Below are 16,194 nucleotides of genomic sequence, written 5' to 3' on the forward strand. Positions count from 1 at the left end.
TTGGGCCTCCGAAAATACCCCTCAGCCCTTAAACCATGCCACACTTTTTATACCATTTATTTACTAATCCAGCGTTGGTGTGAATGTTTTTTTTTCTTTCATGTGGCCTCCGGGATATAATGAGTTTAACATCCCTGGGTTGAACAGTGTGTAATATTTAGAGCCCCCAAGTGGTTCAAATAACCTCAGTAAAAAATATCGATTTAAATGATGGGCAAAAATGTATTTACTGTCTTACCAATGTTAATTTTCATAAATATTCATAATCTGAGAAACTGTTTTTTCTTGCTGTATCCATATCTAGTAGTAGCCACCAAGTTTGTCTAGCATCTTGCTGCTACGCTGTGCTCATTTGGCACAAATTTTCATTTGTATTAGACAATACAGTGCCATCTAGTAGTCAAATATTACACCGTCTATCTTAAACTCATCAGAAAAAAACAACCACCATACCCAATGCAGCCTTGGTGATACCGTAAATTCCGGTCTATAGAGCGCACCTGATTATAAGCCGCACCCACCACATTTTAGGAGGAAAACCGATTTTGTACATACACAAGCCGCACCTGTATATAAACCGCATGCGCCCACATTTAAACATGTAACACAAACACAAAATTAACCCAAACCCGACTTCAAGTCCCGCGATTAAAACTAAATGTCCATTAAGGTCCACAGTCCAAAAATCACAGCCGGCGAAATGAACGGAAAATGATACCGGTACTTAAGGTTTGATGCAGACCTGCAGATTCCAGGTCCCGTTGAAAGTAATCCAAGGAAAAAAGTGTATATTTCCAAAGGTAAGGGTGGGAAAAATATATCAGATGAACATATTTACTCACGCAACTCCTTTTTCTTTAACCAACTTTTTACCCCCTCTTCTTTCCTTGTCTGTCCCTCACCTTTAGCGGCCCCTACTTAAACTGGGCAATCCGCGTTTGTTCCGCCCCTCATTTTTTGTTCACCAGCAAAACATATCAGAATAAGTGTCTAAAATAAATACAAATAAATACATTACAAAAATATACAGTTGCAAATACATATTATACATGGGTTACACATATTTACAAAGAAAGACAGTACACTGAGAGAGTTTTCAAAGCTTTAATTATAATAATATAGCTTTGACAGGGCAGTTAATGGTAGCAACACTCGAGCGCCGCTGGCGGCCGTTAGAAAAATTACATAAATTGGCCGCATCACTGAATAAGCCGCAGGGTTCAAAGTTAGGGAAAAAAGAAGGGGCTTAAAGTCCGGAATTTACGGTAATTGTTCTCTGTTCTTGCCCCGGCAGCCTACCTCTGCGTTTTTGGGTGAACGTGATCAAGAACCCTCAGTTCGTGTTCGACATCCACAAGAGCAGCATTACCGACGCTTGCCTGTCTGTGGTGGCCCAGACCTTCATGGACTCTTGCTCCACGTCGGAGCATCGCCTTGGGAAGGACTCTCCGTCAAACAAGCTGCTGTATGCCAAGGACATCCCCAGCTACAAGAGCTGGGTGGAGAGGTGAGCTCAGTTATTTTTTACATATTGTTGTCTTACTGACACTTCTACATTATAGACTGAACTTGAACCTGGGCTTTGAGGTGTTACGTTTATATCCAAATTTAGTGTCGGGCGGTACAACTGTCAAGTTAGAAACAAAGTTTCCCACCTCACAGAGATAAAGTGAAAGAAGATATAGCCAATTTGCGTAGAGAATGATCAACTACACAGGGTCTGTACAGGGTATTGAAGAGTGCTTGAATTGTAGGCGAAGTTTCAGTTTTAGTTTTACCACATTCTTACAATGAGATTCTCATGGGTACATTTGACCAGCTCGGTGGCCTTGGGGGTAGGGCGCCCGCTCCGAGACTGGGAGGTTGTGGTTCAAGCCTCGGCCGAGTCATACCTAAGACTTAAACAATGGTACCAGTTGCCTCCCTGCTTGGCGTTCAGCATTAGGGGTTGGAATTGGGGGGGTTTGGTCACCTAATGACTCCCAACACCTTGAGCAAGGGGGCTGGGAATCCCCTCCTCTGAATCAATCTCCCAAAGAGAGTCAGAAATGACTCTAGCCACCTCCCACTACGGGGATATGGCTGTGGTATATATATATATATATATATATATATATATATATATATATATATATATATATATATATATACACATTTGAACCCAACTAATGTGTTGGGAGTCATTAGGTGAGTCTTAGGGAGGCTTGAACCGGCAACCTCCCAGTCTCGGGGCGGCCGCCCTACCCGCAAGGCCACCGTGCTGGTTATTGTAAATGCTTGAAAGTGTTACCATGTTTCTCAACAAGTCTGCTTAAAAAGGACGCTGACCTTCCGGTGGATTCGCTTTACCATCGCATTTCTTCTTCCCTCGTGATTAACGGCTCCTGGCATGATTTTGTATGGCATTATAAAGCGTCATTGCCCCCTACAGGTTGCACTTAAGATTAAAGGTGGATGCTACACCTTTCACAAGGTTCTTTGAAAAGTGTAAGGATTGAGTATCAGTAATGAAAAATTATTATAGGCCATACAAAAAAATTAAGGTAGCATTTCCCAGGGAGAAATTGCAATAGGAAGAACTTCTTGCAACAGAAAATTTAAGCTACATATTATTTTTACCCCAAAAAAAGATATATTCCTCGAGTTACTAACTGTACTGGAGAAATAGGAAAATTGGCTTTGAAAGTGCTTGAATTTGGCCATGAGAAAGCTGTACGAACCATAAATGTCATGCCAGAACGATGGTAAACACATTTGCTGCTATGAAAATTTTTTGGACTATGTGGTTGGAGGATGCATGGATTTTTAATTTAGGAATAGAATAGAATAGAATAGAATATACCTTTATTGTCATTGTTACAAAATGGGTGGGCAGCATGGCGGCGCAGTGGTTAGCGCGTATGTGGCACAGTTCTAAGGTCTTGGGAACCACCTGTGTGGGTTCAAATCCAGCTACCGGACTTCCTGTGCGGAGTTTGTATGTTCTCCCCGTGCTTGTGTGTGTTTCCTCCGGGCACTCCGGTTTCCTCCCACATTCCAAAGACATGCATTTCAGGTGGATTGACCGGTCCAAATTGTCCCTAGGTGTGAATAAGCGAGCGAGTTGTCTGTCCCTGTGTGTCCTGCGATCGGCTGGCAACCAGTTCAGGGTGTCCCCCTGCCCACTGCCCGATGATTGCTGGAATGGGCTCCGGCACCCCCGCGACCCTACTGAGGATAAGCGGTGTAGCTAATGAGATGAGATGAGACAAAATGGGTTAACATATTGTTAACCATGGCACTCCAGTCACATATTCACAGTGAGGATAAAAGAAACCAAGGAGATAAAGAAACAGAGAAGATAAGGTTATAAAAACAAGGAGGATAAGGTTATAGTCATACAACACGTAAAACACATAACACTAACAAGTTTTCCGCTGAGTTGGTTGATTTGGCGAGTTTGTATTTTTAATTCCTTGGTACATGGATAGACATGACGTTTTGCATTTAAACATTCAGCTAGAGTGTTTTGCAATTAGCACGTCAGCCTCACAGTTGAGAGGTTCTTAGTTTAATTCCAGCTACCGGTCTCCTTGTGTGGGGTTTGCATGTTCTCCCCTTGCACTCGAGCACTGCGTTTTCCTCCCACATTCCAAAAACACGGGTGGAATGGGCCTAGCACCCCAGCGACCCTCGCTTGGATAAGCTGAGGTCAGCAACCTGCGGCTCTAGAGCAGTGTGCGGCTCTTAAACACCTGAAGCTTTTTCAAAAATGCTTGGAAACGTGAAAATGAAAGAAACTCCAGGTAGACAAACACAAATCAAACATTCTTAACTGTAAAAATATTTTGAATAAATACTAAATGAGTAACTTTTATTCATGGATCCCTTTATTATTTTGATTTAAAACATTTAATCAATTTTAGTGTTCAAATCTGTAATGGCTCCTTAATTTTTTTCTGTTTGCCTATCCCTGGAAAAAGCTGGTTGGAAAATGAATGAATTTTGGTGTGACAGCTCAAATGGATACACATTGAATACACTCTTATTATTTATATTAATGTTATTGTTATGAATGTTACAACTGATGATATTACGATCGTTAAAATGATTTAAGAAATAGTACAAACATGTTTAATGCCTGGCGACACGGCAGCTGAATGGTTAGGGCGTCTGCGGCAGTTCTGAGGTTATGGGTTCAAATCCAGCTACCAGCCTTCCTGTGCGGGGTTTGCATGTTCTCTCCATGCTTGCGTGGGTTTCTTCCGGGCACTCCGGTTTCCTCCCACATTAAAAAAACACATGCATTTCAGGTTATTTGGGGGACCAAATTGTCCCTAGGTGTAAATAAGCTCATGTGTGCTCTCCGACTGGCTGGCAACCAGTTCAGGGTGTCCCCTGCCCACTGCGCAAAGACTGGGGAAATCTATACCGACCAGTTACCGGTCCATGTTACAGCAAAGGTTGTCGACCACAAGGGTTATTATCTGCAAATCGTCAAACTTTTTTGGAGTGATTAGTGGAAATGGATGTAGCATGAAACCCAGCTTGTGTGAGTGAGAGACTGAGAATATACATTTGTCCAAATGAGATTTCTATTACATTTACTTGTCTGAGGACGGCGAGAAAGGCTCTTGAATAAAAGATGGTGCCGCAGCGCATTTTATTCATGCGCCTGCAGCTTTTGGAAGCAGGCAGCGGCGTATGTGCGCGGCTTAAGGCTCAGCAGTGCCCTCATTAGTCGTGCAAGTTGTGTTCCTGCAGCCTGCCAGGAAGCTGATTTACTGATATGTGCGTAGAGGTGTGAGGATGCTGATTCATCACGCTCTGCTCCACAGGGCTACTAGTTGAGCAGGTTAGAAGTTCGGGAGGAAGTAGGGCGGTACTTCTACATTCGAGCTTCATTCGAACTTGTGCCTCGATTTTTTCATGTCACAAGCAATGTTCCCTCTAATTTTCCACGGGTCTGAGCGTTCACACAAAGTTGGTGAGCAACCATAATCCCAAGTGTGGCAAGATAATTAATTATCAAACATGTCCAAAACTCAACATCAAGTTACATTTTGCTGAGTTTCCGGCAATGCAAAATTATTTTTCTCTTTTGAATGAATTGACTTATGTACTATTGCAAAGGTTGTACGGCCTACAAACATCGTTTGTTCTTACAATTCTTTCACAAGATATCCATTTCTTTTTATTTCCTGATATATTTTGTCGCATAATATTAACATTTTGGGGGGCTTATTTAGTCGGTTGTAAGATACAGAACGGTATTTAATCACATGTTTTAGTGGAGGTACAATGTTAGCAACAAGATTCACTTGATATAATTGGAAATGATTTGAATGCAACACAAACTGTTTCTTCTTTTTTCTGTTTTTTTTTCTACTTTTTTAAAATTCCTTTAAAAAAATCTCATTGTGTTTATTTTTTCTGAGCTGTTACGCTTTTCCTACATTTCTTTCTTATCTTTTTTTCTGTTTTTTTTTCTAATCCTTTGTTTCTTGTTTTCTCAGCTTTTACTACTTTTTCATTTTGGTATTTTTTTTCTTTTTTGTTCTATTCCCCCCTTCTTTTAAGTCATTTTGTGCTAATTTTACATAATATTTGGTCATGTTGGGATTAAAAAAGTAAAAACAACCTGAAGAGCCGTTTAGGACCCTTTTAGGGTTCCTTTTAGTGAGCCGAAGAAGCTAGTTCTCGACCAACTCTACTAACTTTACTCAACTTCGTTCTACTTCAACTCGACTTCAAAATACCGCATTTAGGACACAACGTCAGGGGAACCCGTGTATTTTTACCTTCATGCACTGTAACTTTGACTTAAGTCGCTTCTTAATTAGTAATTTTGAGCCCTCATTTTTGTGCGTTGGCTAGATTTTCTTGTGCGCTGAGAATGTTCAAGCAGTGCGCAATTGCGCACGTGCGCAGCTTAGAGGAAACACTGGTCACAAGCAAATTTTCCCCATATGAATTAATTGCAAAGTAATTAATCCTTTTCGGCCTCCCAAAAGCATCCGGGTACAACCTAAATAGTCATAAAACACATCTTCCTGTTCACAAAAAAACAGATTCAAATAGTGATTACCAAATGTATTCGTATTACACACTTTTTTGTCAAGTCATTTTTATTTGTATAGCCCTTAATCACAAAGAATCTCAAAGGGCTGCACAGGTTATTGCACAGCTATTATTACAGACTATTATTACACCATCCCCTGATCTGAAACCAACATGAGGGCAAGGAAAAACTCAAAAACCTCAACATGAGGAAAATGAAGAAACCTTGAGAAGGGACCGCACATTAACCTTAAAAATAACTCAAATTTGGGTGCATGTTATGCATGAGGTTTTTCAGTAGTATTTTATCATATTTGAGTATAATTAATCAGTCAAAAATATCGCTGACCACATTTGCCAAATATTGAATGCAACTGTGCTTGAAACCACGTAAATACTAAACACTAGGCAAGATGACATTCAAAAAGGCATTCAATTTTATCTCAGTACCACACTCTTTTTATTCACTATACAATAGATAAATAGTAGAGAATAGAAAAAACAGAAAGTCATGCTGATATGAATGAACACAAAAAAAAGGAAACAACTTTGGAGGGATGGGTAAGAACGATTGAGCACAAGTGACCGTTGATGATACTTAAGCACTTACTGCACTATTAAAATTAAAGTTACTGTAACTTTAAATGAACATACATTTGACGGTATACTTTTTTATCTTATTTTATTTTAGTGAAGAAAACCGCTGCAAAAACTTTTCTGCGGCTTTGTAACCTGCAATCACTGTTTTCTCATGCCCCAAAACACATAGTCACAGAGCCAGTCCTCTTATCTAATTTCTCAAACCAGCCATAGCTGGCCTTGAAATCCATTCTGGTTGTCTCAAGTTTTAGGTCCTTGTAGACATACAGCAACTTCGGTATCTGCCGCCAAGTCCTTGTTGTGTATCCAAAACAACAAAGATCTGTCCATTTTGTCATGAATAGGGGTTCGCACTTTTGAAAGAACAGTCATTCCCCTGGTAGATTTTGTATCTTATTGTACAAATAAGATATGTAAACCAATCATATTACCAGCTAGGTCACTCACATGAATACCATTATTCCCGCCTAAACGAAGTACAGTGAAACCTCGGTTCTCGACCATGATCCGTTCCAGAACCCTGTTCGAAAACCGATTTGGTCGATCACGGAAAATCGTTTTTCCCATTAAAAGTAATGTAAAATCGTTTTAATCCGTTCCAACACCCTTATTGTGTAGCAAGAACGTAAACATGAAGCTAACCCAGGCTAATCGTACGGTCACGTTAGCGTAATCTTCTAAGATTACGCTAACATGAACGTGTAAAAATAAAAAAGCAGGTCGTTTACACGTCATTTAGCACTTGGGTCTCCACAACAAGTGGTGAGCGGTTAAAGGATAAAGAAAATAATTATGAATAGGATTTCTTACCTTTGTGGTGCTTAGCAGAAGCCATGCTGTATTTATAGCAAGATCGGAAACTCGCACACCTTCTTCATATTTTGCTATTATTTCTTTCTTAAATGCAATAGTTGTACGCACTACTCTTCTTTTTTCACCTGTAGCAACTTTGCTGCTTGCACCGAACTTCTTCCGAGGCATAATTAGGGGTTAAAACACTCCGTTCACCGATATTCAAAACGAAAGCAAAAAGAAGTGCGCGCTCACGTGACAACAGTTCTTCACGAGGGGTGGGGGCAATCTACACCCGTACGCCGCTCAGCATCGCCCCTAGCGTACCGGCATTCGAACTCTGATTTGTTGAACGAAAAGCGAAGCAAGAATTTCTCAAAATTTTTGGTCGAGAACCGATTTGTTCGAACTGAGAGGCGTTCGAAAACCAAGGTTCCACTGTATTATGTCCTGCTTAGTGTCAATTTACATCTTTCTCTTTTTTTATGGTAAAACACTTATCATGTCCCTTTCTGGGTCACAAAAAGCCACAAATAGGAGATGCAAGACAATTTAAAGAAACTTGCTGCGTAATATAACAGAGGTGTCTGATGGTGGGAAGCACATGCGCAAACTAGGAAGAGCTTGTACTTCTTGTGAGCGTTCTCCAGTGGTAGCTTTTGGGAATGCTCTTTGCTTGGACGTCCAAGCGAAGAGCATTCCCAAAAGCTACCAGTCGTACATTGAAATTCTTGCGTCCAGAGGTGTTGGTATATAGAGGTATGACTGTGGTGAGTAATTCAAACGGCAATTCAAAAAAAACGTTAAAGTAACTGTAGGATATTTGCGCCATTGATTGAGGAAAGGAGTCCCATTGCAGAGACGATGACACTTTCCATGAATTTGATGGCCCAGTTTGATGGCCTCCACCAGGAGAATGTGCGTCAGCCATTAAAATCATTTGTTTACAAGTGTGCCGGCGTACGGGTCAGCACTTTTGCAGATCAGACATTTTACGGCCCTTTGTTTGAATTAAAGGGGGAGCGTTGTTGTAAAATGCTTTCATATGAAAACAGACACACAAGTCAGTTATCCAAAGTAAATTTTATTGCGACCATATATTAGTGGTTTGGTTTATGTTGGGTTGTATTGTTGTTGTTTACCTGTCGTATTAACGGAGGCATAATCAGATTGATGAAACCTTTGGGAGCTTTTGGCGATTTTAAAATGCTATAAATCCGATAACTGGTATATGAGAATTGCAACATTTCCTCTTTTGATTCACTCAATTCACATGGGTCACCCTTTTTGACATCAAACTTGTGAATTTCTCCAAGAAAGATGTTCTTGACTGTTTATATGTTAAGGTAGCACAAAAAAATGTTGTTTTTTTCACAGGTTACAGTTTGTATATTGCTTTTTTGTTCTGCCAAATCGTTCACACATGGATGTAAATATTAACCAACAGCCCTACACTAATCAGAGGAGAGGAACAAGATGCAGGCATATAGAGCAACAGTTACTAGTTAACAGGTATACACACTACATAAAAATATAGAATACAATTCTGAGTTGTTACCTTTTTTATTGAATTACTTTAACTTGATTACTTTCAATTACTTTTGGATTACTCCAATACCAAATATGCTAATAAAAGACAAAAGAAACTAAATATGAATAAAATGATGACTCACAACACGTGGTAAGCTTTCTCTCCTGGCTTTGATCTCCGGCAAAACGAACATAAAATGTGACAGGAACAAAATGAAAATAAATCCAAACAGCTTGCCAACATCATTTTTGCCGTTCTATGTATTCCGTTACTCCCCAAGCCTGCACAAAATTTAGTCATTTTATTCATATTTAGTTTATTTTGTCTTTTATTAGCATATTTGGTGTTGGAGTAATTGAAAGTAATCAAGTTAAAGTAACCCTACCCAACCCTGATTGCCCATTAGCTCAACATCTGCAATTACCCATAGTTTCTTGTTCATTCAGTTTATTAATTAATTGGAAATTTTGGGCCACAGTGACATGAAGCACTCCCATATATCAGTCTTACAAAAACACGGAGTGGTGTCCACAACTCCAAAATGATTTCCTTGTCGATGCCATCCTGAAATCATAATTGTCAAGTGCGTGACTCTTAGATGCACGCAAAGAAATTCTTTTCTCATCTTCTGGGGAGTTTAAGTTGGCATTTGGACTGTTTTCGAAACAGTCCTTTTCTTACTTTCATCATTTTCATCCAAAAATACTAAAAACCTGCGAGCACCCTACACCCTCCCCTGGACCTAATGCGCTCTGTGGCCAAAACACTTGATGATAAACGTAAGATAAAAGCAGATAGGTGCATTGAAAAAAATATATTCAAAGGCTCTTTGAACTCAGTTGGGCATTGTTACACATCTCATCTCATCTCATTAGCTGCACCGCTTATCCTCAGTAGGGTCGCGGGGGTGCTGGAGCCCATCCCAGCAATCATTGGGCAGTGGGCAAGGGACACCCTGAACCGGTTGCCAGCCAATCGCAGGGCACACGGGGACAGACAACTCGCTCGCTCATTCACACCTAGGGACAATTTGGACCGGCCAATCCACCTGAAATGCATGTCTTTGGAATGTGGGAGGAAACCGGAGTGCCCGGAGGAAACCCACGCAAGAATGGGGAGAACATACAAACTCCGCACAGAAAGTCCGGTAGCTGGATTTGAACCCACACAGGAGGTTCTCAAGACCTTAGAGCTGTGCCGCACACGCGCTAACCACTGTGCCGCCGAGCTGCCCATTGTTACACATACCTAATCAAAAAATAATAATTTTACATAAGCGGTCCCTTCTCAAGGTTTCTTCATTTTCCTCATGTTGAGGTTTTTGAGTTTTTCCTTGCCCTCATGTTGGTTCCAGATCAGGGGATGGTGTAATAATAGTCTGAAAAAATAGTCTGTGTAATAACCTGTGAAGCCCTTTGAGACTCTTTGTGATTAAGGGCGTCACAAATAAAAATGACTTGACTTGACTACAATTATGAAGGAGACCTCAAACTATGCACCCAACATTTAAGCTGAATGTAGCCTCTTGAGTTACATAGCTTCTTTTTCACCACTGCCTTTAAACCAGAAAAATAATATTCAAACTCACACTCACGATCACTATTAACAATCCCTATTTTAGGGGGGTTTTGTCTTGGTGTGTGAGTATACGTATAAAATGGGAACACTTGAAGTCCACTTCAACCTTGTACTTGAGAAATAAATCCATATATTTAAAAAATACCATCCAGCCGTCTCTTTCAGAAAGACCATTGGACTAATGATGCAGGAGCAAAAACACTTCCACAACCTTTTGACAGTTGAATGCAGTTTGCACCTGTTTTCTCCCTGATTGCCACACAAAGCAAAATTAACGTCTGGCTTTGAGTCAAGAACAGCGTAGCACAATGAAAGAAAAAGACCCTTTCAACATGAATAACTTTGTGTACTGTCTATGAAACACAAAGACTAAATGGTTCATTCAAATCTACACATGTTTGTGTATTTGTTTTATCAACTGGGTCCAAATTATAAAATTAAGTAGTTTGTCTGTACAATCAGTGGCATGTTGTGAGGTTCGTGTCTGAATGAACCAACATCTTATTTACCATTTGACTGGCAGAACAAGGAAACAAAAAATAAACTGTAGCATAGCATAAAAAAGGTTTTATTGTCTTACAATAGCTTATAAATAAAGTCTATGTGCTGCTCCTTTTGAAGGAAAGCATCAATTGATAGGTAATCCTCAATGATGATAAAAAAAAGTCCATCCAACGAAAAAAAAAAATACTGGGTGGCTTGACTTCTGTTAGCTTGCTAGTACTATTACTAACTCTATTGTTTGTGGCTGTGTAAAGCACCAGATCCGAATATTTGGTCTTCACTATCGCCCTCTGCCACGAGGCAAGATACTTGCATGCTTCACTCTGCATCTGAAGAGGCTAATCCCTGTAATACCGTAAATTCCGGACTATAGAGCGCACCTGATCATAAGCCGCACCCACCACATTTTGAGAGGAAAACCTATTTTGTACATACACAAGCCGCACCTGTATACAAGCCGCATGCGCCCACATTTAAACATGTAACACAAACACAAAACTAACCCAAACCCGACTTCAAGTCCCGCGATTGAAACTAAATGTCCTTCATTAAGGTCCACAGTCCAAAAATCACAGCCGGCGAAATGAACGGAAAATGATACCAGTACTTAAGGTTTGATGCAGACCTGCAGAGTCCGGGTCCCGTTGAAAGTAATCCAAGGAAAAAAGTGTTTATTTCCAAAATGTAAGGGTGGGAAAAATATATCAGATGAACATATTTACTCACGCAACTCCTTTTTCTTTAACCAACTTTTTACCCCCTCTTCTTTTCTTGTCTGTCCCTCACCTTTAGCGGCCCCCACTTAAACTCGGCACCCCGCGTTTGTTCCGCACCTCATTTTTCGTTCACCCGCGAAACATATCAGAATAAGGGTCTAAAATAAATACAAACAAATACATTACAAAAATATACAGTTGCAAATACATATTATACTTGGGTTACACATATTTACAAATAAAGACGGTACACTGAGAGAGTTTTCAAAGCTTTATAATAATAATATAGCTTTGACAGGGCAGTTAATGGTAGCAACACTCGAGCGCCGCTGGCGGACGTTAGAAAAATTACATAAATTGGCCGCATCACTGAATAAGCCGCAGGGTTGAAAGTTAGGGAAAAAAGTAGCGGCTTATAGTCCAGAATTTACGGTACATTACATACTGCTCCTTTTAAGTAAAAGCATAAATAGATAGGTAATCCTCCATTACTAAAAGAAACGTCCAAGCCACATGGAAAAGAAACTGGATGGCTTGACATGCTAATAGCTTACTAATGCTATTGCTATCCGTACTGTTTGGTGCTGAAATGTGCACCAAATCAGAATCCTTGCTCTCACTATCACCCTCTGCCATGAGGCAAAAGAATTGCGTGCCTCACTCTGCATCTGCAGAGGCTTGGCACAGTAATATGTTCTTTACTAATTGTAGTAAAAATAGTCAGAATATAATGTGAGGGATTTAAAAAAAAACAAATCAAGAAATGCTCAAGTTAAATGAAAAAGAACCTTTTTTCATACTTACAGGTGAGGCGCAGACTCACCTGCCTCCCTTGACTGCACGTCACTGTTTACAATGTATTTGCAAGTACTCTGTACAAGGAATTTTTTTTGTTCATATTAAATTGTCATGTATTTAGTTACTGAAGTACTATGGGATTTTTTTCCTTCATACTTAATTTAAAAATCTTAACTTAAGAGTAGCGTTTATTTACTACTTTGTGATTTAATTTAAGCTTGAAAAATAAAATATTAGTAATGCATCTTGTATGCTATGTGTTAAGAGACTTTTTAGAAGAGTGTTGCTTTGTATTTAACTTGAATAAAGCTGAAGGTTAAACATCAGTTTGGGAATTCTCTGCATTGTTCATCTAGAACCGTTCTTTTGTAATTAATTCAGGAGTGTGCTGTATAATACAGTCAGCTGATTGGAGGATGAGGTCACTTTTGAGTCCTGCAAAACTTTTGAGTTGACCAATCACGGATGAAAAAGTTGTCATAAAATGCTTAAAAAATAGCTGCCATCATGCTGTTTAGTTATGGTTGTTAATTTTTACACGTGTTTGTTGTTCTTCCGAAAAGCAATTTGTGGGTGTTGCTGCAAAACATAATTAATTACCATCTCCATGCATTCTCCACAGCTGTCATTCTGTTTGGTGGTTTATTTCCTCCACATTGGACGCTTCATGTTTTTGTCACGGTTTGCTTCTCTAACTCACTTTTTCTTAGTGATTGGTCTGAACAAGCAAAACTCAGTGCGCTCTGTACCGGTAGATACCAAAAAAATCTTCGTATCTACTGTTTTACATAAGTTGAATGCTCGTAAGCGGGGGAGCGTCTGTACTTGCAAAGTTTGCAAAGCAGACCTTGGTGATTAGTCTCCTTGGTGATGCACCAACATTTAAAGAAAAATTACGCTTGGCAGTTGAATAACTCGCCTCAGTAAGATTAAATTAACATTCAAGCTAATACATTTCCTACATTTTCATGCACGTATATTTCCCAGACTGTGCCCGGCAAACGTATTTGAAATTAAACGCAAGCAGCTCAAAGAACAGTTGTTAAAAAACGTTAAAGTCAGTTGATTTCAAATTATTTAAAATCGTTTGTTTATTTATGGACAGGGTTGGGTAGGGTTACTTTAACTGAATTACTTTCATTTACTTTTGGATTACTCCAATACCAAATATGCTAATAAAAGACAAAATAAACTAAATATGAAAAAATTATGACTCACAACAGGTGGTAAGCTTTCTCCCCTGGCTTTGATCTCCTTGATCTCCGGCAAAACTGAAATGAATAAATAATAAAATAAATAATAAATAAAATGCGACAGAAACAAAATAAAAATAAATCTAAACAGCTTTCCAACATCATTTTTTGCCGTTCCATGTATTCCGTTACTCCCCAAGCCTGCACAAAATTGAGTCATTTTATTCATATTTAGTTTCTTTTGTCTTTTATTAGCATATTTGGTATTGGAGTAATCCAAAAGTAATTGAAAGTAATCCAGTTAAAATAACCCTTCACAACCTTGATTATGGATTACTGTCACTACTGACCAATCATTGTGCCCAATTGCATTTTAACTTAATTTGTATACATCTTCCTGAAGAGGATCATGTCCTGAGCTTTGGTGCAACATGAAGGTACACAACATCACTGACCTCCGTTTTACTGATGATATTGCTGGATTGGCAAGAGACGAACAGAAGTTTAAAGATCTGGTCAATCGCCTGGACAAAGCATCAAGCCAATATGGGAAGAAAATCACAGAAGAAAACAAAAGTAATGGCTAACAATCCCCGAGGTATCCCCACAAACATCACCATCATCCACGAGAGCTAGAACCTGTCACCAAATTCAAATATCTTGGAGCTGTCGTATCAAAATATGGGTCAGAACCAGAAATTATCATGGCCAAGATATCTCAAACCAAAGCCGCACCTGCCAGACTTAAACTCATCTGGATGGACAAGAACATAGCAGTGAAATCAAAGATCAGAGACTCATGCAAGCGTTAGTTACTTCCATCTTCCTCTACGCTTGTGAGACATGGACTCTCACCGCAAAACTAGAAAAGAAATCCCAGGCCATGGAGATGCGATGCTACAGGAAACGTCTTGGCATCAGCGATTCAGCTCATGTAATGAACGAAACGGTGCGCAACCCCATCAGAGGGCACGTTGGACCCTACGAAGAACTCTTGTCAACTGTGCACAGACAGAAACTTTAGTGGTATGGTCACATCACAAGATCATCAGGTCTGACCAAAATGATTCGACCCAAGTGCAGGCCAGGGACCGTAAACAGTGGAGAAAGCTGTCCAGAGTTGCGTCCTCACTGGTGCCCTGACCACCTATGCGGTCAAGGGATCCGTGAACACTAAACGAATCTTTTGTATGTTTGATGAAATATTTGTTTTTAATAGTACCTATTTTTCTCGAGTTTATTTTCCTTTCCAACCTGATTAATTTAACGTCATGCTAAATATAAGAAAAACATTTTCTTTTGATTATTCGACAAACTATTTCAATTTTCGATGACGAGTCGACCCATAAAATAGTTGTTAGTCGCAGTGCAAGTTTAAAAACACTTTTATACAACATGTCCTATTGTAAATAATAGAATGATGGACCCGAGTGTTTTCATCATGCAAATTTCCTCAAAAGTCGCCTGCTGTTGCCATGACGAACTGCGCGACCGTTATAACCTACCGACACCACCAGCCAAAAAATCAACGCGCTCGTCCTCTGCACGAATGGAGCCGCGGGATTTAAATATGCAAATGGGCCGCTTTAATTAACAATGCTGATGGATGCAACACAGCTGCTGCTGCTGCTGACTCCAACCGAGTGTGAACGTTGCAGTGTTCAAGGTTGAAAGTCTCCGTAACGTGCGTCTGTGTGTTTTTGCAGGTACTACTCGGACATCAGCAAGATGCCAGCCATCAGTGACCAGGATATGAACGCGTACTTGGCCGAACAATCACGCATGCACATGAGCGAATTCAACAGCATGAGCTCGCTGAGTGAGATCTACTCCTATGTAGGAAAATACACCGAGGAGGTATGTGGTCTTCACTTTATCGTAACACAGTGAAAGAAAAGTGGTAGAATCAAACCCAGAATACCGTAAATTGCGGACTACCGACCTCACCTGATTAAAACTCAATTTACAAGTCGAACTAGAGTTTTGGCATCAAAAGCCATAAAAATGGCACAGGTCCATTTCCTGCATTTTAAAAAGATCAGCAGGGGAAATGTCTATTACGTACAAGTAACACATTGCAATTAAGACACTATTGGTACTGTGTCCACAGCTGTCAATCTTCTCAAGGTTTCTTATTTTCCTTGAGCTGAAGTTTTGAGTTTTTCCTTGCCTGCATGTTGATTTAAGATCAGGGGATGCTGCAGGGCATTCGTCACCAGTGCAGTCCGTTGAGACATTCTGTGATCAAGGGCTATACAAATAAATAAGACTTCACTTGACTTAACTTAACACCTAGCGCAGTAGTCAATCTTAATTAATTTGGAATTAGCATATGCACATGAGTGTGACAAAAACATTCTCAAAACAAGACTCAATGTACTGTGCTGATTAAAATGCAGAATTCCCTCTGATGACAAAAGCCTGTATGGATGCTGAGTCATGC

At 39.8% G+C, this 16,194-nt stretch overlaps 1 protein-coding gene across 1 annotated transcript in view; it reads left to right on the forward strand.

Moving 5' to 3' along the window:
- Positions 1-16,194, forward strand: part of plxna4 (plexin A4) — a 351,701-nt gene that overhangs the window by 328,993 nt on the left and 6,514 nt on the right. The window contains exons 31-32 of the mRNA XM_088348478.1: positions 1,295-1,507; positions 15,458-15,608. Coding sequence (XP_088204604.1) covers positions 1,295-1,507; positions 15,458-15,608 — 364 coding nt within the window. The remainder of the gene's footprint in view (positions 1-1,294; positions 1,508-15,457; positions 15,609-16,194) is intronic.

Source organism: Urocampus carinirostris, chromosome 11, assembly GCF_059441175.1.
Source record: "Urocampus carinirostris isolate Australia breed hairy pipefish chromosome 11, RoL_Ucar_1.0, whole genome shotgun sequence".
NCBI classification, from domain to species: domain Eukaryota; kingdom Metazoa; phylum Chordata; class Actinopteri; order Syngnathiformes; family Syngnathidae; genus Urocampus; species Urocampus carinirostris.